General features: G+C 44.2%; 1 protein-coding gene across 3 annotated transcripts in view; it reads left to right on the top strand.

The window, feature by feature from the left end:
- Positions 1-24,815, top strand: part of LMF1 (lipase maturation factor 1) — a 206,732-nt gene that overhangs the window by 15,030 nt on the left and 166,887 nt on the right. For 2 of the 3 annotated variants that reach the window (XM_052773477.1, XM_052773478.1), the window contains exon 1: positions 18,580-18,808. In XM_052773477.1, the coding sequence (XP_052629437.1) occupies positions 18,595-18,808 (214 nt within the window). In that variant the 5' untranslated portion in view covers positions 18,580-18,594. Of the gene's footprint in view, positions 1-9,896; positions 9,908-18,579; positions 18,809-24,815 lie in introns of those variants that run through there. The other variant, XM_052773479.1, reaches the window with a different exon arrangement.

Below are 24,815 nucleotides of genomic sequence, written 5' to 3'. Positions count from 1 at the left end.
AAAAGCTGCCCCTTTTTTTAAAAGTAAAAATGCTTGTTGCAGGTGACCTCATGAAACCTCTATTTGTGGTTTTATTCCCTATGGTTTCTGCTGGGGCATATGTCTGCAGAGATGGACCATGGGCAGTAGAGGTCCTTTGTCAGGACAAGCTCTCCGGGAGAGGCATTCCGGCAGAAGTTAAATCATTTTTGCACCAGAATAACTAATGCACTTCTAAAGTGAATTCGTAATTCTGGAATAAAATCACTTTTATCCCACAGTAAGGTGTCTCCAGGGAGCTATTATATTTTCTTATATAAACAAACTTTTAAACTACTTTGCCACTGATCTCCTGTTTCTTCTTCTGTTGTTTCCTTGCTGAACCCCCCACCCCACCCCCGGCATTTTCAAATGTCATCTGAAAACCCTTCCTTTCCCTTGGTTTTTGTGTTGTTTCATTTTACAAAGCATGTTGCCCACTGTTAGAGAGTGCAGTTTGTAAGACACTTGATACAAAAGCTAGAATTGTGGTTTTTTAAATCCTATTGCCTTTTTTTCTTTCATGACTAAGATTCTGGTAGAGTTACAAGAGCTCAAGGGAATAGGTTAAACAAGCCAATAAATAAAACGTTATAGCATGAGGTGGCTACAGCGTTCTTTTCAGTGTGTTCTTCCCTTGTGGAAAATGTTGGTGGAGCTACTGCTAACAGGTATTTAGGGTAAAATAAGACTAAGCAGCATACCTTTTTTTTTCTGCAAGGAATATGAAACTGAACAGTGCTTCACCACTGTACAACCCCAGAGATTGCGGGCGAGTGCCGTTCGAGCTGTGCTCACGCGCCCTTCGAAGCCCGCACGCCCAGGTGGTTTCCAAGAAGTTGCAGGTGCTGCAACGCTTTTCTAGAGCACGGAGGGGAGGACATGCCTCTGTCTTTCTGGCCCAAAATGCCTGGTGTTTTTTCGTATTTAGCTGATTGAACATAATATTAATAGATTTTAACTTTAATATTAAGGACTTATTGGAGGGACAGGTATACTGCAGGTCATGAAAGCATGTCTCTGAGGCATGTAATTTAATTGCAATTAAATTACCGTCCTCAGAAGTTCATTTGCAACAGAGAAAGAAGAAAGACTTGTATGTCATGAAGGTTTTGTGGTTTATATGTCTCATTAAAAACCACTTGACCTATGCAGGACTTTAATCACAGTCTTCTGTGTTCTAGCAGAGGAACTGGCGACTGGTTCAGGCTGAACTCCATTAAATGCTAGGGGGCTGATGAGATGTTCAGGGCTGTGTTTTCACTCTCCAGGAGGGCATTAGTAGCTGTTAAATGGACCTTTTCCCCACTTTCTTTCCTCTTATATTCTACAGCTTTGGTTTTTCACTCTAAAGCACTTGGATTTTTGTCTAGTGTCATCCTATCCAGTAAAGGTTAGAAGCAGATCTCTTCCGAGTTTCTTATTCCAGCTTGTAAAACAGCCAGTGTGTGAATTGTGGGCTGGATTTGGCAAAACATCATTCACATTTTTAAGTGTACTCGTTTGTGACCCTCTTATGACGAGGGCACAGCACTTATGGAGGTACTCATTTTATGACTGGAAGAGTCCTAGTCTGACATGCAAAATACAGATGAAAGAATCACCCTTTGAGCTTCCAGTAGACCAGAGCCAGATAAAGGGTGAATGAACGTATCCACACGGGTGCATTTGAGCTAATGCACATTTTATTAAGTAGCATGGGTAATTCGGTAAGACTTTTTTGTCTGCCCCCGAGCAAGCAAACACTGAAAGATCAGGAGCTGTACAAGTAGGGAATAGGAACTTGTGTGTCCTGGGTTTCATCAGTACACTTGGTTCACTTGGGAAGTTCTCCGAGACCTCATTGTACGGGCAGGAATGAATGTGTCAGGCTGTACTTAACTGTGTGACCTGGGCAAGGTCTTTCCATCAGTCTATATCCTGCTTTATCTGCCTGTCTGGAAGTAATTCCCTGCTTGTACTGAGGGACTGTGAGACTTAATTGATATCAGCTTTACAGATATTAAAGTTTGAAGTGCAAGCAAAAATTAATGTTGTGCCTGAATCCAGTGTACAATTTTGTGTATTTAAAAAAAAGTGGCTAGGATTTTAGATGAATCACATTAACAAATATCACCTTGATGCATATGCTAAATTGGAGTTATTTGAAGTTTGCTAGGGGCTTTGCAAATAACCCACTTGCAAAGAACCCTTTATGCAACCTGGTTTTATTTTTCCAGCTCTCCAAAATATCCCAATGACAACAACAACAACAAGAAAACTTAGAATATCTTATTCCTTTATCTGGCCCTGGCCTTGGCAATAAACCTCAGGAATTTCTTTGTTATTGTGGATCGCAGCCTCGCATCCCTTTTACTCCGAGTTCCCCTCCCTCTTTCCCCAGAAAGAAAAGATTATCTCTAGAAACGTAAACCAAAAGTTGAAGGATCTCAGGGGGTCATCCTTCCTGTCGAGGAAGCTGCTTTTTGGCACTTCCTACTCACACAGAAGAGAGGGAGCGTATCGGTTTCAAAGAATGCTGTGAGCAGTTGATATGACATATTAATGAAAACAAAGATTAATACCATGTGACACTGTTGCCTTGCAGTACAACTGGGAACTAATGAGGCTAATGAGAACCATATTTTTGTTTGAGAGATTAAAATTTAATCATGGCTGATGTCAGAAATGAATCATTTAGCGTTTCCCCTCCCAGCATGTGTAAGGTTTCCCCTCCCTGCTCTGGGCTGGCTTTTGGTTTAGCAGTAGTTCTTGAGAGGGGCCAGCCCCTTGCCATCTCCTCGCCTGGCATTCAGCATGGCTGGGAAGGAGGAGGTTGATGCAGTGGCTGGCTGGCCTTCCTTAGTCCCCGAGACCCGTAAATGTGTGCTCTGCAGCGTGAGGTTGCTTGTCTTGGTTGAGGCAGTTGAGTTAAATGCAGGTGGCAGTGGGTTGTGTGCCATTAATTTAGCTTGGCCTTTTTTGAGGGGTAAGGTGGAGCAAAGAACGCAGTTGCCATAGGATGTCCGAGGAGGTTTGAGTGTGCTCCTGCGCACATCTGCTCCAAAAACCATGCATTAGTCTGTGAGAGTCGAGTGGACTGAAAAGGTAGGCGGTGATGAACCTGATGAAGAAGCCAGGTCCAGCTATGTTATAAATTTGAGAAGATCTGCATGAGCTGTCAGTAGAAGAAGAGCTGCCAAAAGCTTTAAGGGCTGTCAAGGGATGCTTCAGTGGGGTCTCAGGCTGCACCAGGTCTGGTCGTTGCCTGCTTCCGTGAATATATTCCTGGAGAAGAACTGACCCGTGGCAAGTCTAACTTGCCGTTGAAACATGATATGAAAAACAAGAGAAGAGGCTTTGGTAAAATGGTGTGCCGGGGTTTCTTGAGCAGCTGCAGCATGGAAATTGCAGCATTACTGCTGAAGCTATTGATTTTGTAGCAAGTAGTGCCTCTAAGATTAATGTCATCTGAATAATGTGAATGCTTCCCCTGCCCCTAACTTGATTTCATGAGAAGACCATGTTAAAACATCAGTGGCAATTGGAATGGGATATGGGGTGAAGCCATGGCACAGGGAGCTGTGTATACTCTATGGACAGTTAATAACACCCCGTTGTTTCCTTTGCACAAACTGTCTCTAGATTCCAATCACTTCTGCAAATCACAGCCGATGAGAAAATGAGAGCAAAGAAATTATCAGAAGATTATGTGGTTAGTGGCATGGTTCTGCAGTGTCTGATGTACCACAGGGCTTTGCCAGAGACTGAGACAAATATTTTTTAATTGCTTATTATCTGGCACATCTAATTGCCAGCTGTAGCCAGTATGTAGACTTGGGTATTGATTCCACAGCTGAAAGACTTAGGACAAGAATGAATAATGTTTTTTCTTTTTTTTTTTTTTTTTTTTTTTTTTTTTTTTTTAACTGTAACTTGCCAAATAGCTTCATGCACCCAGTCTGGTCCAGCACACGTTCATGTTGTTTAACTCATCTAACTTCTCCAACAGCTGTGGTTGGAAAGAATGTTAATACAGTGATTGGTACAGCTGAAAAGCAATCACGGGTTAGGGAAGGGTCCAAGCCATGGTGGGATCTGTGTTTACTAACTTCCCTAAGGGTCTTAATCCAGAAATTTATTCTTGAGAACAGTGTTTGCTACCAGTGGTGCTGGCTCATCACTGGGCTGGGGCTACTGCACAACCAGAGTTATTTGCAGGGCTGAGCTGTGTTACAGGAGAAACGTTCCAGGTCTGTCTGGGTAAACAGGAGCTCTGTCCTGGAGAAGGGGAGGCAAGCAACTGCAAAAACAAGCAAGTTCTCTTGGGGGGTCTGGGGTAGAAAGTAGGTGGAAACTTGCACTAGAATAACTCATGTCTTTGTGAACTTAGTGTAGAAGAAATCACCGTGCTTTCACTGAAACCCATAGCCTTGCTGTAGGCTTCTTCATTTAATGGGGAATTGCACTCAGTCTGCAGAATGGTTGGCGGTGGGGGGCCAACCTTCGGAGAGAGATTAATTAATGCAATTCAATTGCCCCTTTTTTTTTTTTTCCCCATCAAGGAATGGAATTACGGAAATGCAGTTTTCCTGGGATTTTACCTGCCAGCATGCTGGCAGCAGAAATACAAAACCTTTCTGCTGCTGGTCCTGAAAAAGCAGGATTGGAGCACTCATTTTGTTCTGCCTTCCCCGTGCATGCACACACACCAAAACACTGCAGTGGGACTGACCTCTTGTTCTAGGCCTTGAAAGTGTTCAGGCTGATGCTTACCCCTTTATTTTCCATCAGTGTCTGTTTCCACTTGCTGTGCACATGCTTTTCAAGTTTGTTCTTGCCTAGGGAGGAAATGCAGCGATTTCGCAGGTCGGGCAGCCTGGTGCGTCTCCGGCGGGGTGAAGACGGGCAGAGGAGCTGCAGTGCTGCTGTGGTCGCCTTTCTGCTGCCAGCTCCCATTCTCACCTTTCCTGCCTTGGACTCACCGTCTGGCTTAAGGAGCAGCTCAGAGTAGGGTTCCCGAGGCTGCCGTTTCGGTATCTGGTTTTGGCACTGGAAGGATTTAACCAAAGCAAACTTTACTTGAGTTTGGCAAATTCTGCAGTCGCGTAAGCCAGGGCTGGGAATAAGTTTTAGCTTTGGAAATGAGCATGGACAGAACAGTTGGCGAGTGCCGGGGCTTAGTTGGGTAATTCACGTTTGGTCTCTTAACCAAGCCTGGTTCCCTGCCTTGCAAGGGGAAAATGAAGTGGTGCTTCGATGGTTTGCCGCCTGGGAGCTGCCGCTTGCTCGGCCGCAGGGAGAGCCGTGCGGCAGTGCCCGACAGCGTCGCGGCTGCGCGGGATGGGGCATGGGTGCGAGCCCCCGGCGTGGCTCCAGGAGGGCGGCCGTCCCGTCCCTCGTCCGCTGGTTGGCTCCATCTCTGCTCAGGCACCTTTCCCAGCACCATGTGCAAACCAAGGAGCAAGCCTCATCTTCGAGCGCTCTTTTTTTTTTTTTAATGTTATCCCTGTTCCTTCCATTTAAATGTGGATCTTGTAATTACAGAGCGCAGAATCCCAGTTTTTAGAGATCTGTGACCACAATAAAGTGAATCCAGAAACCAGACGAGTGGTTTCATTTACTACCATTCTAGCTTATTTCCTCCCCCCACGACCGCTGTGCAATACTAAAGGCTTGGCAGCAACTGAAACCAGCTGTCAAAAATGTTTCTTACCCCCACACTTTTAAGTTAATGATGTTCTGAAATTAATGGTGCACTAGACTAATTCTGTCATCTCATTTTGATGGACTCTCGGTCTCTTGCAAGTGATGTTTGCCAACTGGCTTCTTTGTTTTGAGGCAGTGTGCTGAGGAAGTGGATCCCCAGGTGCCAGGTACTGTACGTATATATACATTGAAAAGTTGGGGTTTTTCGTCCTGAAGTGTTTACAGCTTTAATTTGGTTGGTATATTGTGGTTCACCAAACAAGCTTTCAGGCACGTAAACCAGTAACTTTTAGGAGCGTCATGTGCAAGACAGCAGTGGATGAGGTTTTCCACTTCTTGGAGCTGCGGAGGTGTCAGCCAGCATCTCGTGTCTGGTTGTCACATTGCGCTGGAAGTGGCTACGGCCCCATGCTGGGCAGAGAAGAGGCACAAGCCTCGGCGGCGGGGAAGAAAGTGGCCTGTTGTGGTGAAAAGCTGAAGGAGCTGAGTTTGATTAGTTGAGAGAAGGGAAAACTGGGAAAGGAGACAAAGATCTTCAACTGCATGAAAGCAGCAGAGAGGATGGAAATTAGCTGTTCTCTGTGTTCGCTCTCTCCACGTGGATAGGACAAGAAGCTGTTGGTTTACATGGTGGAAAGGAAGATACAGGTGAAACATAAGGAAAAGCCTTCTAAATGTACATATGGAGGAACACTGGGTTGAATATCTGGAGGGGGAGGTGGAGTCTCCATCGCTGCTTAGACAGGCATCCATCAGAGGTGATTCTCACACAGTCAGTCTTGCCTTGGGGCAGGTGGATTTTCCACATTTTCTATACTTCATGGCTTAGCCCTTCTTTTCTCCCGTAATGCAATGCCTGGATTTATGGCAGGCGGCTCATCCAGCTTTCCCTGTTACTGAAATTTTGGAAGGAAGCTCTTCACTCTGCCAGCTGTGTGTCCATTTGATTGCCCACTGCGGTCTGAGGCTGCTGGTATCTCCTGGGAGGATGGTTCCCTGCTTCCACTTCTCCCTGGCTGGGTACCCGAGGGAAGACCGGGGCAGTTAATGTGTCACATTTCTATCCTTCACAAGGAAAGGATACCTCACGGTGTAGCTTCTGCCTGGTTTCCATTGTGGAGACGTGCTGTGGAAACCTCATCAGAGCAAATTTTGGAGCTGTATCCTGATGAAGAATAGAAAACGTCTCTGTATTATCCAAATACCTTTTCCCCCATCCCAAGTTATACAGCCCAGAGAATAAGGGAAATTCATAGTGGAGATGAAAGTTGACATCTGGGTTCACTTTCCGTAGAGGATGTTCTCCATGGAGAACAGTGAGAGAAGCTGTTAACACCAGCTGCAGATTAGGGATGCAGCAGGGAATTATCCTGCCTGTGGAAATCAGTTTAGTTGGAAGGATCTTGTGGTGTTGGGTGCTGCCGGGATGTGAATAGTGAGTAGGACTGGTTTTTTTCTTTTTTTGGATTATAAATACAGATGTATTTTCCTAGTAAGCATCAATAGATGTAAAGATAAGAGTTCCTGTCTATGTTCTAGAAGTATTTCTTAATAGACTCTATTTAGAATTTTGTCATGCTTTACAGACTTATAAGAGGAGTCCCTGTCCCAGAGAACTCATGCTTTAAATAATCTGTGTAGCTATGGGGTAGGTGAGCGGAGAAGGTATGTAAATTTGTTGGGCAAGCCTGGCCGATCTGCTTTTCCTCCTCCTTGAGCAAATAGAAACCATCATCCCGCATGCTTTGCATGCAGAAAAAAAAGATGTTATACAGAAAAGGCAGTGTTTTCTGCTGGGTTGCTTTGGGAGCTCCCTGTTCATTTGGACAGTGGTGCCCGCGCGTGGTTTGGAGCCATGGGAAGCTCTTGCAGAGCCGTTGTCTTCAAACCCAGATGAGCTCTATGCTGCCTCCGCCACGGGCACTGACGGCAGGAAGTATTTTCATCAGGAGTGATGTAGTTTAATGTAGTTTAAACTATGTTTTGCTATCAATTTTTGCTTTCCAGGAATATACTTGAGCTAGAATTAATCAGCATGACAATGTGGTGAAAACAATTTAACCCAAATATTTGATGATGTTTATGATTCCCAGCTGATACTTACAGTCTTTTTAAGTGTGACATGAAGTTTGCCTCTAATGACAAGCCATGGCTAATTACATTGTTTTTCCAACCAGAAAACAGAAATGACATCACATTTTAATTTGATTTAGAAAATCTGAATGGAATATACTTTGAATTTGCAAAATTTCTGGTTTTGACAATGTGCGGATCAAAAGTTACTCTGTTGAAATTTGCCAAAAAACCCCAAACCCGCAAAATCAAATCCATGTTTTTTACTTGTCATTATCTGTCGGTGATGTTTCAAATGCCAAGGCAGGCAGCAGGAAAAAAAAAATCCGTTTTTTTAATAAACATTTCTGTTTACTCTGTATAAGCAAGGAAGAGGACCTTGAAAAGGAAAAATGGTAATTAGGTTCCAAACTACAACCTGAAGTCTGCAGGAATTGGGTACCTGTCTGTTTGTACCTATAAAAAAAAAAAAAAAAAAAAAAATCCCTGCAAGAAGCCCTGCTGCTTTTATGTATTTGGAGTGGGCCATTTGGTTTGGTTTCCTTGGCATTTGTATCGCAGGCTTCTTCAGAGAAATAAATTCACAAGTGTTTGCCTGTCATCACATGACAAGTTATGGAGCCTAGATTGATGTAATCAGCAACAGACACACGTCAGAAAACTTAATGTGGTTCAGAAGAATACAATATTTTATTAATTCCTCATTTTGTGTGTGTCTCTGTGTGTGTGTGTTTTAAATGAGCCTCAGGGGGTTCTTAACTTCTGCCAAGAAATAAGAATAATTCGTACAAGTTTATGTTTAACTGCACCACAACTGTGGTGGAGAATAGCAAAGTTAGGTTGTCCTTAATGACAGATATCTTTATAAAGAACCACTTTTATTTAGAAAATTAAAACTTGTTGTGCATTTTAAAATTACTGCTCTCTATACATCAGTAGCCCTGTATGAAATTGTTGTTAAATACGTAGTAAAATATTTAGATTGAAGGATTGTAGAACTATTCGAACTACGTGTGTATGAGTATAAAATTTGCACATCTATTCAGGACATTTTCGCTAAAAGCAAATCTTTCTGAAAATCTTTAAAAGCCTGGGGTATTTTTTTGTTTTGGGGTTCTGGTGGGGGTTTTTTGGTTTGTGTAATGCAATATGCTGCAGATAGATATAATAAAGCCCTGATGTGGGATTGAAGCCATAATGGGAGTAAACACAAGCTGTCTGTTGAAGAACAGCATCTTAAAACTTGTTAACCTTTGCATTTTATTTTTAATCGGAACTGGTAATCTTACAGAAAATCACTATGTTGTAGCTAAGGCTAAAGGTAATTTCAGTGACAAGACCAGTTAAAAAAGCAAGTTAAATGATGCGTCAGATTGGGGCAAAAATTCACATGAAAATGATACAGTAAGTGTGTATCACTTTTCCTGAGACACTGAGGATTGGTGAGCATCTAGTACACAGCAGTCAACTAGCAGATGCCATGGTGCTAGACTTTTCTGTGTTCAAAACAGAAAAAAACTTAATGAGTAGTTCACTAGGAAGAAGTAACTTCTTGCTTTTCAGCAGTGTGGGCTTCCTCAGTGCAGAAGTATGCATTAAGCTTTGTGTTTTTAACAACTTCAGTTGTTGCCTTCTGCCTGGGAAGTGCTTAGCATGCTTTGGAAACCTAAATGAATAATCTTGCAGTGGAGCCTGGTTAAGCCGCACTATCAAGTAGGTTGTTCGCTCAGAGGAGTTCTTCAAGTCAGAGGGAAGGTGAGGAGCAGCCCTTTGTAAAGCCCAGTATCTGTTGTGATTTGGGACTGTGCTGTCTCTTCTGGGTATGCTGCTTTAGCATATTTATCGGAAGAAGGGTGGCCAATTGCTTGGAGTGCTAAATAAAAGCTTAATTTGTCCAGAAACAAGGGAATTTTCTCTTCCTGCATGTCCAGGTAGCAACAATTTACCATCTAGTGCCTTTGAGTTGCATGCTGCATGGTTCAGGCATGTTTCTGTACTATGTGTTTTGAAACTCAAAATGTGTAAAGTTTGAAATAAAGCTAATATGAGACATAGGTTTCTACAATCGATCAACCAAGATTTTAATTCTTTTGCTTTTTCTTCATTTTGTTTTGCAGGTATTCCTTTGGTAAGTGAATAAAAATGAGAAAAAATCTGCAGTTATAATTTATTGGTGCATTTGTGGGTATGTAGCTTTTACATTACTCTAGCTTGCTTTCTCTATCTCTCTCTGTCAAACTTTTAAGTTACGATTGTCTCTCTTCTCTGCCTTTCACTGAATTTCTTTCTGCCTGTATGCCCTTAAGGAAGGGAAAACTGGTGTAAATTCTGTAAATTGAGATTGAAGGAGACTTGGTGGAAGGGTTGTGTAAGTACCAACAGCAACATTTGGAGGGTGACATTAAAGGTGAATAGTTAAATAAGCCTGAGGCAACCAAGCAAAGCGAGGTCTGAAGGACATCCCCCGGGAGGGAACGTGTTCCTCCTAAATTCCAATTCCTTTTCCACTGGTAAATTATATGAACATCAAAAACTTCTCACTCGTATCATCTGCTTTCCCAGTGGTGTGTGGTACAGATATTACTCCTTTGGAGATCTGGAAGGTTGATTCGTGCTTTGTACAGGTTGGGGTTTTTTCAGCATTAAGTATTCCAACCCACAGCCGGAGTCTAAATGGAAAGTTAGAAATCCCGGTAGAAAACATTCCTCTCTGTGGAAGTGTTAGGAAAACCGCTACTGTACTTCTGATGTTCTGGGAAGGACTGCCATGGCATAATGTCTTAAAACAGCCTATTTGGTCGTGTCTTCTCATCCCTTCAGCCAGATGCTCATGCTGTTGCATGGGTGGGTGGAGAAGGGTGCTGCATCATTGTGTGGATGAAAAGGGGATTCATATTCCTAAGTTGTCACTAGCCAGTCACAAATAGAAATTTGGTTATTCTAATACAAGGCACAAGAATAGATAAAGTTCATTTGTGTCTGTGTATTATGGAGGCTTGCAAAAGAAATGACTGAGCGTGCCTCCCCCTTCTCCTTCAGGGAATTGCATCTGTCTCCTTGTTTACTAATTGATCATTTTAATCAGTTGTAAGTGAACGAACTGTTTAATGTATGTGGGATCACTGAGACGGTGCTTCACCAAGTGGAGAAGCAGAGCAGTATGGAGAATTGTTTCCACTCCTGTGTGGTTTTGTCATTGGATGTGGGTATTTTAATCAGCTGGACTTTACAATACGAATCCAGACTTTTGTTGGGTTTAGTGAGGACACCCATCTTAGTTTTAATTCAAGTTACTCATCTTCTGTGTGTTTTTTCCACTCTCACTGGTGGTTGTAGAAAAACTGCTTTTTGCAAGTGGTGTTTTATCTTTCTTTGGCCTTTCTTTATGTCCCAACTGGATAGCCACCCTATGAGGATTACTGAAGTCCTTTGTACGCAGTAGGGTCTCTCCCTTCCTTGTTTTTGGCTTAAGGGCTACTTCTGAGTAAGATGAATGAGATGTAAATCTTGAGTTACTTTTGTTAGAATACAGGAAAACCACAATATTTTTGTTATAATATAGCTGAAACAACAACATTGTCATCCATTGCTGTAGAAGTACATTAAATATTGCTGAGCTCTGGAAGCCTTATTCTTTGGTAGCATCTACTTCAAAGCAAGATCTTAAAAAAAAAAAAAATTCCTGGAGAGATCTTTGTAAATGCTGACTGTTTCCTATTCCCCTCCAGGAAGTGTGCTTTTTTTGATACATCTTAGGATGGATTTTGGTAGCCTCTATTAAAATTGCAGGCTGTCCCTATGAATTTTAAAGAACTCCAGAGTCTGGAAATAACAACAAGCTGTTAGGCCAAATGGGATCAACTGGTATTGCCACAGGTTTTGCTCTTTGCTCTTACTCCTGTCAGGTAACAGTTATTAAAAACACTCCTCACTTCAGGGAATGAACTGCGAAACAGCCGTGCAAGGGCTTTCACAGTGCAAAGCACCGGCCGCGTTGGACTATTTATCTTTGAAAGGTGAAGAGGTGCTCCGCAATGCAAATCCTGGAGCGGGCTTCAGCTTGGGGGTTAGGGCTGTTCTGAAATTAGCCGAGCTGTAATAACTTCTTGGCTTTATTTATTGTTATTCGGGTATAAATTTGGCTGTAGATGTAGCGTGGCGTGTTTCGGTGAGCGCGTGGCGGTCTTCCATCGGGTCCCTCCCCGTGGATAGGCACAGCTCAGGCGTGCGAGGCTCCCGGCCAGGAGACGGGAGCGCCCGGCTTGATGGTCCCTTTTCTGCCCTGCTTTTGGCAGTGCAGTGCTCTGGTTGTTGAGCGTGGACTGTACTCTGGTGGGAATGCTCGTTGGCCGGACTATGCTGGATTGCTTTGGTTCTTCCTAGCTGAGCTGAGGCTGCCGGGAGTCTCAGGGATGGATGGATGGATGGATGTGCTGCCTGTCCTCGGTGGAGCACGGCTCCGGGGCCAGCGGCCAGGCTGCTCCTGGAGAGCTGAGCTTTTGTGGCAACTTCATCCTCAGCCTAAATCTCCTCCTTGAGCTTTGGTGTACCAAGGGCTTTCCTCCATGGCCATCTCTGTTCAAGTCCCTTTCTAGGTGCCTTGGTGACCTGTGTGTGCCACCGCGAGCCAGCTGGCCTTGCTCAGCACCTTTGGTCCAGGCTCAGCTCCAGAAATGGCAGGTCTCCCTCTCTCTGAAGGATGCAGCTGCGATGCTGGGACTAGAAGGAACCAGCAAGGTCAACTTGTTATTTTATCCTTCTTTAAAATTAAGGACATCTTTTCTCCTGGCTTAGAATGAGACCAAAGCTGCTTCAACAGATTTGCGGTGTTGACAGCTTTGCTGTTTCAGACCCTTTCTGGGCAAGGGTGTGCTCTCCTAGAGCAGTAGTTCCTGATGATGCTTCTGTCTGACATAGATACCCCCAAGGATGGGTTTTTTCCAGTGGAAGCCTGATTTAATATAGTGATTTATTATTTCTGTTCTAACAGAGGCTTTGAAAAAGATTATGCTCTTTTACAGGTTTTCTTGTCCTCTTTCTTCTGCCTTATTATTGTGTTAAGTAGCCCCAGATATTCAGAAGACAGTCTGATGGCCCTAAGATATTGGTCAAATGAGATACCAGTGGGGAGCTAAGAAGAGCTGCAGAAAAGCTGCAAAGGTCGCATGAGTTGTAATGAACAGCCACATCTCTCTGTAGAGTAAAAATCCAGGTGTGATGTGGGAAAATGATGTAACTGTCCAGGGAGATTCTGACTCCACATCATCACCTCCGTGGCTGTCGGATACCTCTCGGAGCAGCAATCTGGATTCCCAGCAAGGAACACGCAGAAAAGACAGAAATGCGTCTGTTTACCTTTTGGCAATCAATGGGATCATTAAACGGAAAGGATTGAGAAGCAGCTGATCTTATTTGACTCTTGATGCACAAAAGTGTCCTATTTGGAGCCAAAGCAAATGTTTCCTTGGGGATCGTTCCAGAGCGCCTTGCTTCTGCACTCTTTGCAGGCCAACTGTATGGCTAGAATTAGAAGCATATTTTAAAAGTAAGAGCTTTTTTTTCCTCTTACAGTAAACTTTCTTGTTAATTTTGGTATGGAGAGAAGACAATCACTGAAGGTTGAATTAAACTCCTAGGTTTTTTCCATTATCTGTAAACATGGAATAAGCAAATAATTTAGTTCATACCCATGCCTGTCCCCAAATTTTATATTGCATCTATTATCTTCAGAATTTAAGATGAAGTGTGTTTTGATTAGAAGTAGAATAAAAAGTTGAGAGCCGAGCGTACGTAATTCTCCATTACTTTTTAAATCCTCACTCTTTACTTCAATGCAAATTGTTCCAAGGAGGATTTTCTTTTAAAAGGTCTTCAGGGATCTTGAATTTTAGATGTGCATTGACATAAAATTAAATGTTAAGAGTGCACAGCTGGGGTTCTGGCTTTTGCTGTACAAGATTGAGATGTTTCTCCTTTGTGAGTGCATGTTTCCAAGGAAGGAGCGACGTTTTCATATTAGTTGCACTATACTAGTGAGCAGCGCCGTGGTCACGGAAGAACGTGAGAGTAAGTTGAAATGACTGAGGTCAAACTTCACTAGTGCAGGCCCAAAGCTTAGCTTAAAAGTGTACCGAGATGGGGATGTGTCTGGGTTGAACTGTGCCCAGAGCTAACCCGTTGATTCCTGCAGGCCCGTCTGCAGCATCTGCGTGGTGGGTGTGAGGTTGCCTGAGTGCAAGAGAATTCACTGGCAGAGGTTTGCTTTTTCGCATGGCAGCACGTAAGTATCATGCTAGCACCCGGTGGCACTTGTTACCCCAGTAGCTCACTGTACAGACGGCATGTGGGAGAGACAGTGGCAGCCGGACGTGGAGGATGGGTTGGTCCGTGTTATTCCCGGAGAACTTTGTTCTGTTCGCAGCAGGAGACCATGGAGCCGCGGCGCGAGTGTCCCAGCAAGCCCCTGGGAATCGCTGCGGGGTTGAACACCCAGATGGCCATAGGCTGCTATTTATTCATCCTCCCCCTGTGCCGAGATGGGAGGGACGGGACTGCTTACCGACTGTTCCTGTTCCTGGCTAGTATTGTGATCTGCTGTACCTATTTCTCGTGTAAGAGTGGGAAACTTTTCTCTCTGTCTTATTAAATCTATTTTTCAAGCTGTCACTTAACCAGGTCTAGTGACAGAGTCGGATGTTTATGTGGCCCTGGACACTTGAACTCTGGTGTTTTCAATCACAACAGCACCTTTTGCCAGCCGTTGTGAATTAAATACTCCTCATGACCTTTTACCCTCGCCGCTCTTAAATTCATGCTTTAAAAACAGCTTAATGAGGGGTTTACTGGCCCAATTGGAAGTTTTTATTAAAACCTATTAGTGTGCTAGAGTAGCCTGCCTGAAGGAAACGATTAGCCCAAAGCAACTAAACTCGGAGCTGGCCCCTAGCCACACCAGGTTTTCTCTAAACTGTTTCCAGACCCACGTTAACCCTAACACTGCAGCTTGCATGGTATTCATATCCTCTGCTTTAATTTATAGCTTGTCTGATTCTCTCCCCAGCCTTTCTCCATGTTCACGAAAGCATTTTGTTTTAATGTAATTAGACCTGCATTAAAGGGCTACATGCCTTCATTCAGGCCTGACTCGTTTGAGAACCTCAATTAAGTGGAAGCGTTCCCCCCAAGTCCTCTGCTGATGCTGCCCGGGGAAGGACCTGCCCTACGGACGAGGTGTGGAGCCCGCTCGGACAAAGCCACGGTGCTCTCAGGGTCCTGGTTAAGCTTCCCGTGAGGAGCATCCCAGCATCAAGTTGGTGATGGAGTTGCATTGGTGGAACACCCTGGGGTTTGAAATGAAGCCATCTTATTTGGAGGACACAAACCTCAGGACAATGTGCAGGAGCTGGAGGGTAGAAATCCCAGCTGGCTTCCACTGCTAACTTGCCGTTGGATCTCAGCTTGTTTGCTTTACATCCATGTTTTATATTCAAAGCTGGGCCAGTGGTTCTTGACCATCTTCAAAATAACTTTACAATGCTACTGAAGCCCTGTAGCCATTACCTTTGTGTTCTTGTGCTCATGTCTCCATGCAGCTGAGACAAGCAGGCCAGAGCTTCTACTTGTTAAGAAAATTGCTGTAGCAAGTCCTATGCCCCAAAAGTGCTGAGCAGCTATCAACTTTGTACCTATTCCCTCCCCATCCATGCGCCCAACTGCTTGTCCAGGCTTCCTGGGATGTCTCCTGAAACCACAAGGTCTTTTGAGAAGGGACTTCCAGTTCTTTTTTTTTTAATTTTTTTTTTTTCTTTTTTTGTATAGTAGTTTGCTTGTTTGTAGGTGTCTGCAACTACTGAACTGAAGGCATGAAATAATACAAAACTTGTAAGCTGTATTTAGTGTTTTGCTGGTGGTGGTCTTTGTTGGCTGGCTGCTGAAATGACTGTCCATGTGTTAATGGTACATCCCCAAAGTAACGATACATCACCCAGCAAGTCACTGCTGTATGTATTGAATGCACTTGTCAGGCTTTACATTTTCCTTTGCTAACCTATAATCAGGGAAGGCAAGCTGAAGAGTGAGACATGGACTCTCACTTTTAAGACCTTGTTTTAGCCTGGAAAGAAGCCAGATTCCCCCATAATAAGATTACAAACAGTAAATATCAAAATTAATATAAAAAAAAAACCGGGGAGTTGCCAATGTACCAACTAGGCTGCTGTTTAAGTGACAAAGGTTTATGTTCTGGGATACATTTTGAGCATCATAAAGCATAAACAAAGCACAAACCAAAAAGCAACTGGTCCCTCTCCACACCATGCGTTTCCTGAGTGTCACCTCCTGTCTTTGTTTTTACTGGCATATGGATGCACCAACCTTGGGAGGTACCTTTTAAAAAGAATGTTTAAGGAAAAATCTGCCATTAAAGTTATTACTGTAAAGTAGTGCCTTTGATTGCAGCAATTATGCAAATGATTTTAAGGGATAAAATACTTCTTAACAAGGACTGATGTAAATGGTGGTGCTGCAATGAGTGCATAACTTCTTCAAACAAGATCTTTCCATGCAAGTAATTTTCTTTCAGCCCTTTGCCATGTTGCCTGGATGTCGACCTGTGTAACCGATGACCGGCCTGCGGATGTGATTTTTATTTTCTCTTAATACAGGAATGTAAGTGGGTGGAATGGGAACGCTGGTCTTGCAGAAACTGGGAAACCCTTTCCCTAAGCAAATTGTTTCTCCACAGTTCTTGTGACTGACTTTTGTCCTAGCCTTAACAAAAAGGAAACAAACAAAAATGCTTCTTGCAGGCAGAGATTTTCCTCAGAAAAAGGCGAGTTGGACTGGGTGACTAGCAGGAGTGGAGCTCTCCTTCATTAAGGCTCTTGCCTTGATGCGTTGCCAAAGTTAAGTTAAATGAAATTTCCTCCAGTATTAGTTTTAAAGCAGAGAAGTTGGATCCTTGTCTCCCATAGTTTGGAAGAAAATTGACCACCATTAGTAGCCAAGCATCTGTTGTTGGTGTGGCTGGGACACTTATCTCCTATTTCAGTCTGCACTGCTTAAACTAAGCTTTTGGCTCTTGGTGGAGCAGAAATGCAGTGCTGTATGGTGCATGGCATCAGTTATGAGGCGGTTTACTGTTTCAGTTAAAATTATTCCCAAAAAGTGTCTATGCATGGTCAGTGCCTTGAGTTTGGACTAGGTCAAGGATGTTCTCCCCTTATTATGTTGTAATTGGCCCGCCTGCAGCTGGCATAGAAAGGCATAAAAGCCAAAAGACTTTATAAAGTCATTACAGTGAGCAGTCGTGGAGATACAGCAGCATGGCAGGGTGCCCACACGTGACCTGAGTGCTGTTTGTGCTCTGCGAGGTCGCCGAATTGCTGCATCCCTTTGAAACCTCGGCATTAAAGGTATGGTGGAAATACAAAATGAGTGCGTGTGTTTTGATTAGTGATGTGTCTAGTCTGCCTGAAAACCTGCATTGTGGGCAGAAAGCTGCAGGAATTAAAGATACAACAGCAAGAAAAGGAGGTCTTGAAGGTCTGGTGGCATAGATGTCATCTACGGGTCTTGGAATGCAGTGGATTACAGGGTATTTTGTTCAGCGTGTGCTTCAAAAACAGGCACAGCCTGCACGAGGATGCAGAAGCCTCTGTCTTTGCCAGCAGCGGCGACAGGCAGCCCCGTTGTTCGGTCGGCGTTGGGCTCGCACGCGAGCGCTGCGCCTCTGGCGAGAGCTCAGATGCTATCGCCCAGATCGAGCTGCGAATGCCCAGTTTGGCTGGAGCAGGTGTAGTAATTTGCAATTATAATCGTAGCTTCTGTTTTTGCAAATCTGTGTGCAAATAGCGAGGGTATTGTATTCAGAGCTTCATAACCTCCACATTTTCTCCTGGAATGCATTCTCCCTTTTTGGGTGCTTTTCCTCCTTTATAAGGAAAGGATTTAATGTGCTTGCTGCAATGGTATTAATGTCTGCTTAGATTTTTATCCTTTTGACAAGATTCTAATGAGAGAAAATTTGTATATGTGTGTATTGATTTTAAATCTGGGCATCTTTGTACTAGGAGAAAGACAATGCAGTTCGATTTAACTCTAATTGCTATAAGCGTGTAAGAGTGCACCTATTCACAAATATACCTGAACAGTTTGGTACTGGCACTGAGTTAGCTTGTGTGCGTTATAAAGCCAGCGCTTGTTCTCCTTATCTTGCATTAGTGTCTCTGTTATCTGCTATCTTGAGCTTACGTTGGATTTGTGTTAAGCGTTTCCGTTAAACTTGGGACTTTGTGCAGTGTTCCCGGTTGCGGCTTCCTGTGCAAAAGCAAAACCAAGACTAGGGTTAATAAAAGTGCCAGCTCACTTCTTATAAAAATAATACTAATAAAAAAAATCTTTATAGTAGCCTTTTCATAGAGAGGTATATCTGAACAAAGGCACTGGCTCTGATCACGCTCAAATTTTTGAGGAGGATTTGACTTATGTCCAAACATCCCAGCTTGGACTGATTGCTACTTGTTTGTGTAAAAAAAGAAGGCATTTCTTTTGCCAAAGAAAAAAGCTTGTTCCAAACTCACTATAGGCAAGGGGAATGCTGCCCACCACCAAAAGGCTACCACCACTTGGGGCTGAGGTTTAGCACTGTCTAATAATGCATGGGGACGGTGCACAGCGTGAGACAGGGTGACCTGAACACAATGCCCACTTGTTCGGGGGGGTTTAAGGAGGTCAAATGTAATTACCCAGTTGGAGTGTGGCCGGGAGAGGGTGATTAATTTTCCCACTCCTTCAGAAAAGCCTGTGGGAATTTTAATGACCCCAGCGATAAGATCCTCAGTTTTGTGCATCATCCAGAAAAGCGGAGCTCCACCTGCCCAGCCCTGCTGTAACGTTGGGTGTGCTCGGATTCGGGACCAATTCGGCAGTGAGGAGGGACGGGGAGGTGCGGCACGGGCGAGAGTGCCATCTGCAGAGTTATCATCCGTGTCCTACAGCACAGACGGGTTTCCCAAAGGTAACCAGGCAGGTATGACCGCTCTGACCTTGCTCAGGTTGTGGGTTACCGAGAGGTTGCAGCAGTTGTACTGACTGTTGGGAGTTGTTGCTTCTCCCTCTTTTGGTTGTTCCTATTGAATTACACAAAAGCATGAATTTTCCCTCTGCAGAACTGGAGCAAAGTCTTTCAGCAAGGCTAAGCTTGTACAATAGCCACAAAAAATGTTCTTGTAAATACTGTACTATGCGATTATTTTTTCCTTTTGTTCTATTTTTAAAAACAAAACTCAGACAACTGTTTGAAATAGGATTTTTTTTTTTTTTTTTTTTAAGTGTTTAGGCAATTGCAGAGGCCGTCAGCTTTATTTTATGTCCTCACCTCGTTTATGGGTTACTGCTGGTTTTTCTGCTTCTGAATAGTGCCTTCTTTCTGGCCGTAGTGCTCACCTATGTGTCACCGTGTTTGAAGGATCTTGAGTGTTCTGTTGCAAGCTGCTGAGCAGGAATAATGGCACTCTTGTTGTCCCTGTGCTATTTGCCAGTTGTCATAAATGCCAAGAGTCAGCACAGCCCAGGCATAGTCCACTTACTTGGTTTTACCTTTTAGAAAGCAGTCAGTTCTAGTGAATATGTCTTGCAAGCCAGAAGGCCAACATAAAAGCATAATACACCTCAAAAGTGGGAGATGGGTAGTAAAGTTTTTTCTGATTTTTAGTGTGAAAGAGAAGTTGGGGAGAATCCAGTGAAAACAATGGATTAGGTCCATGACAGCGCTGGCTTCAACAGGCTGACACTTCTCAGCAAGGTGCTGTTTAAATTCATTGTGATATCGCCAGGCTTTTGATAGAAGGAGGCTGAAAGATGGGCAGAGTTGTCTTCAAGGCATGCTTCGATCAAAAGTTCAAGTCTGGCATGGGAGAACAAGTTTTATTTTTATTTTTCTATTTTTCTGAAGTTAAATAAACCTTGATGTGCAGAGTAACCCCTGAATAATAATAATAATAATAAACTGAAGGACATCCAAGGAACTGCTGGCATTTTTATTTTCCATTAACCACACTGTCATTTCTAACGTGCATCTGATTTATCTATGTCTGGTTAACCATTCAAATGCCCTTTTTCTGACCTGATATATATCACATAAAAGTTTTATGGCAGTAATTTATAGAGGATGATTACAGCTCTGAATGTGAAGTTTCGGAGCACCATTCTTCTTGGGGATGGTGGGTCTTGTTGGGTGTTCCTGAGGTATATGGTAGAATTACAAATTAAAGGGTTGAGGTCTTGGGACGTGGCATCTCTGGGCAGCAAAAGGAAGTTGTGTGTGGAGCCCTGAGGAAGGTCGGTGAGAGTATGGGCCCTTTTTAAGGAATCCAAGTCTATGGGGATGTTCTTCATCCTTCCTTTATTCTGGATTTGATCTGGAGTGTGGAAGTTTGAGTAGAAGTCCGTAGGTTTCTGGATGCTTTCCATCAGGAGTGTTTGATGAGCAGAAACGCACGGGAGTTTGGGTCAGGTTAAATGGTCTAGATCTTTTGTCTTTTTTAATCAGTCATAGGATTTAAAAAGGTCTTTGTCTGGAGAATCATCAGCAGACCTGCACTGTACCTTGAATGTCTCTGTACAAAATCCCAGCTGCTCAAATGCAGATGTGGAGGGAGCAGTAACAGCATTGCAGTGGAAATGGTGTTTTGGAAGGAGGAAGAACACTAGAGTATTCCTGCCCATTTGTATCTGGTACTAACTTTTTTTGGCCATGCGTTAAAAACCAGTATTAATCCACTGACTTGACCAATAAAATAAAGGCCCAGTTTCAGGACACAGATCCTAGTGTGCTCTCATCTGCTTTTATTGTCTCCTTTTTCTTGCTGGGACAAGGAGGAGTGGTGTGGGGTTTTGGGTTGTTTTTTTTTTTTTTTTTCCTTTCTTTTAAGTTGTTGTCTTAAGGGTATTTATTTGACTGTTCGATGCTACTGAGGGCTGAAGAGGTTAATGTATTTATGCTGGCAGAGTCCCTTTTTGAAGCCTGTGTGTTTCTTCACAAGTCTGTATTTTGAAGTTTATTGCATTTTCTGTGTTCACTCCAAGTATAAAGACTGGTAGAAGTACTGGGGTTGGGTAATGGAGCGAGAGCCAGAGGTCAAGTTTGATCTTCCTCTAAGTGCCGGACTCCTTGATCTCCCCAGAGCGGGGAACAAGCTGTCACTCTTCACTGTCTTTGCAGAAATTGATGCAAAAGTGAGTGACCACATGAATGGAGCCGCCTATGGATTTCTTCTTAAAGTTCCTTTGTCCAAGAATGTCGTTTCCTTGTAATAGAGATAATTCGTGGGAATCCACCGGTTTTAACAGATTTCTGGATCAGGAAAATGAAGTCAAAGTTTTTGGAATTGTTGAAACTCTTTTTGTCTTGCCATCTTTAAATTAGAAAAAAGCGTGTCATTAGTTCAGAGAGACTTAGTATATGGAAAGTTAGAAAGCAATTGCACTTATTATAGCAAAAAGTGTGCTAGCAGTAGTGTGTTTGTGCATGCAAAAAAATGGAACAGTGCAGCACCTCAAAGCCGAATTAAGATCAAATCTGTAGGCTTAGTAGCAACCAGAAATACTGCATTTCTTGCCTCTCCCCAGATTTAATTGTGAGCAAATGGACTGATTTGTGTGAAGAAAATGATTAACAACTTAGCATCATTTAAAACCTGTATCTTTGTAAACTTAATGGGGTTTGACTGTGTTCTTGAACGCATCTGAACTTCAGATTTCGGGTAAAATCATTCCAAGGGCAAATGTGCAAAATTTGAAACAAAAGAGAGGGCGTGCAGAGAAAAGTGTGTGCTGTGCTGTTGAATTGTGTTGAGCAATGTCTCAGATACCGACCGCACCAGGGAGCTTGGGCCTTGGAGCTGCCGGTTTTCTTACTATCCCCAAAGCATCTTGTTTGACTGTAAGGAATTTACTGGGGCAACTGGGACCTGAAATATCTTGTGTGTTTTTATGTGATTTGTGGCATCGTTGCACAGAAGCCAAAGCTGATGCATCTGCTTCCTACTGAGGCCTGGGCGCTTCAGCACGCTGCTGAGTGGGATGCCCTTATTTTCTTAAATACTATACTAGCACTTGAGTATTACAGTTTTATGTTATCATTTTTGATTTAAGGAGAATGCTACCTAGCCAAATACTTCTGACCACCTCCTCATTGCATCCACCATATTCCCTTAAACTGTTAAAAAATTTGATTCATTTATTTATTTTTAGTCTAGCGAAATAATTTTTCTCATGGGTTTCTTTTCCGTTTCTAAACTGGGTGAAACCGCAGTGTTAAGCCATCCTCTTCCCAGTCGTATATAGGAAGTGAGCATGAGCCAAGGTACATATTTTATGTTAGTCAAAAGAGATAAGTGTCAGGATTTCAAAGTAAATTCCACCCTGCAATTGCCAGTGCTGAAATTTCTGCTGTACCTTGGCTCTCGTGCCTTGATTCAGAACAGTTGGCGCTTTTATTGCAACTCTCTTGTATTTTCATATTCTTTTGTACGGGGCGGGGGGGGGGTGCCTACATGCATGCCAAAATTATCTGTCCAAGTTATGATCCCTCTAGGAAGACCCTTGAATGGCAGGAAAACTGCAGGTAGCCAAGCCGGAGAGGGTGCTGGCCCGCGAGCCACAGGTGTGCCGGACGGGAGGGGAAGAGGAAGGCGTGTGATGCTGTGCTTTATCGTCTCGGAAAGAGCAAAAGCAGCTCCTCTCCTCGCTCAGCAGAAGGCTCAACACCTGAAGGAGGTGCTCCATTCCCAGGGGTACGTAGCTGTTGCGGGGAGGGAGCAGGCTGTGTTGTCGGTGGGTGGGAGATGAGCCTGGTGCGTATTAACCGCATCTTCCACGACCTGTTCCCCTTGACATCAGGTGGGGATAAGACTTTCCCTAAGGTGCTTCCAGACCTTTATGTAAAGCCGCTATATAAGAGCGAGAGGTTGCTACTCGGTTAAGGCACAGTGCCTAAAATAACAGTGTTTTAGTAGCGGGATTTTGATTTCTATCCTATGCTTTCAGGCAATTAGGTGATTAAACCACCATTAAAACCGGACTAAACAGCTCAGGGTTTAGTGGAGCAGATAGCCGAGGTGCGGAGGTTTATGAGGTTACTTCTCGATTTGCCATTTATTATGAACATTCGTCAGGGAGGAGATACGGGGCAATTTTCTGTTCTGTTTCGCGCTTGCCTGAGCCACGTTGGGTCGTGTCCGATTCGGCAACTAACCTCGAGCTCGGCTGGAAGACCTGCGGGATGGAGCCCTTTGCTTCTGTGAGTAGGAAGGATAAGGAATCCCGAGCGGCAGGCTGTGGTTTTAGCCGTGCAGCCTGAGCCTCTCAAGAAGGATTGCTCAACCTCCCTGGAGCTGGCTCGGGGCTGGCCGGCTCGCTGCGTGGGCAGGCTGGGCTCCGACCTGCCTGCTGAAGCCCATGCAGGGACGGCTTCCAGGGATGAGTGGGAAATGGCAAAGGGCAGGAATAGGTCCTGCAGCTCCAGCCTGGTCGGCTGTCACCACCCAGCCGCCTGCCTTCTGCACAGACGGACTTTTTTGCCTCCGTGAAGGAGGTGTTGGGGCTAGCGCAGGATGACTGTGCTCGCACGCAGTGGAGATCTGCCTGGGAGCTGAGCGGTGGTACTGAGGGGAAAAGTCATCCTGCAGTTCTCCAAAAATAGGGTGGTACTTTTGTGTGGGAGGGGTGAAAGGAGAGAGCAAAGGTGATCCCCCCCCCAAAAAAGAGTGAGGGGGGAATAAACAAGCTATGCAATAAGTAAGCAATGAGCAATCTGGGTGCAGGGTGGGGAGGAGACGTCAGGAGGGCTCCTCTGGGGAAAGGAGCAATGGGAAAGGTGAAGGATGAGGGGTAGAAACCGATGGGGAAATCGTTCTTGTCCCTTGTTTCGGATTGCTGAGGTAATGTTGTTATTTTCGAATAGAGAGCTGGAGTGCATGGCAGAGCTCAGTTCCCCCGTGTGATGTCTCTGCTCGGCCTCGCAGCTGCAGGAGGAAGGCTGTCAGCGATGGGAGTGACGGGCTGCTGTAGCTGCGGGACAGCCATTTGTTATCGCCAATTGTCACGAGGGCAAATGCTGCTGGGATTTTTTTTTTTTTTTTAATGCAGTTTGGTAAACACGAGGGCCAAATTCCAGGTGTAAATCTGGAATAACGTCAGTGCAGTTGGATCTGCCCAGCTGTGCTGGATATCTCGCTTGGAAGGAAGCATGGCACAGAGCCGGCATGCTGGGCTGCTCCGCTCTGCTTGCAGACACTGAAAAATTACCAGAGGGATGGGGAAGGGCAGCAAGGGGGAATTTGATGCCAGGGAGGTGTCTAAGGGGGGTAACACAGGGCTGTAGCTCTTTCCATCTATTCTGCCCTTTGTTAAGCTTTGAAATGCTACTCTGTATTTAACCAATAAATGTATTATGTTCTCATTTACGTGATTTACTTCTTAATATGACCTCTTCTGAGTTATTCAGCTTTTAAAACAGACGTGCCTGATAGCTAATGGCCAGGGAGAGGAGGAGAACACTTCAAAGTCAAGATTAAGTGCTTTAGATTCAACACTTTAAATTTGAGCTTCAGAAAATCCAGCTATAGGAATTGATGTTTACATGGAAACGTGTGTGCCTTCATCCCGAGGCTTCAGCAGGAGGTTAACCTGGTGCCCTGGGCCCATCTGGGAAATGCCCAGGTGATACTGGTGCTGAGCAGCCCTAAATGACGGCAACTGAACCGGGGCCAGGAGCGACCACGGGGCCCCGACATCTCCCGGGGCAGGCGCTGGCACCGAGCAGCATCGCTCCACGCCGATTTCCACACTCGTGCAGATCTGCGGGCACGGGACAGAGATCTTTGTCCTAAAAGGCTCCAGGATTTACAGCTGCGTTGGTTGTCGAGCCCTTGGGAAGGGAGTTGGAAGGCTTTCAGTGCTAAGAGCTGTCTTGCCTGTGTCCTTGCTGCGGAGTGGGTGAGGTTCAATCTGAAGCGTCATTTGGGCTTTAAAAC

Source organism: Harpia harpyja, chromosome 21, assembly GCF_026419915.1.
Source record: "Harpia harpyja isolate bHarHar1 chromosome 21, bHarHar1 primary haplotype, whole genome shotgun sequence".
Taxonomy (NCBI): Eukaryota; Metazoa; Chordata; class Aves; order Accipitriformes; family Accipitridae; genus Harpia; species Harpia harpyja.
This window is presented reverse-complemented; position numbering and strand designations above follow the sequence as displayed.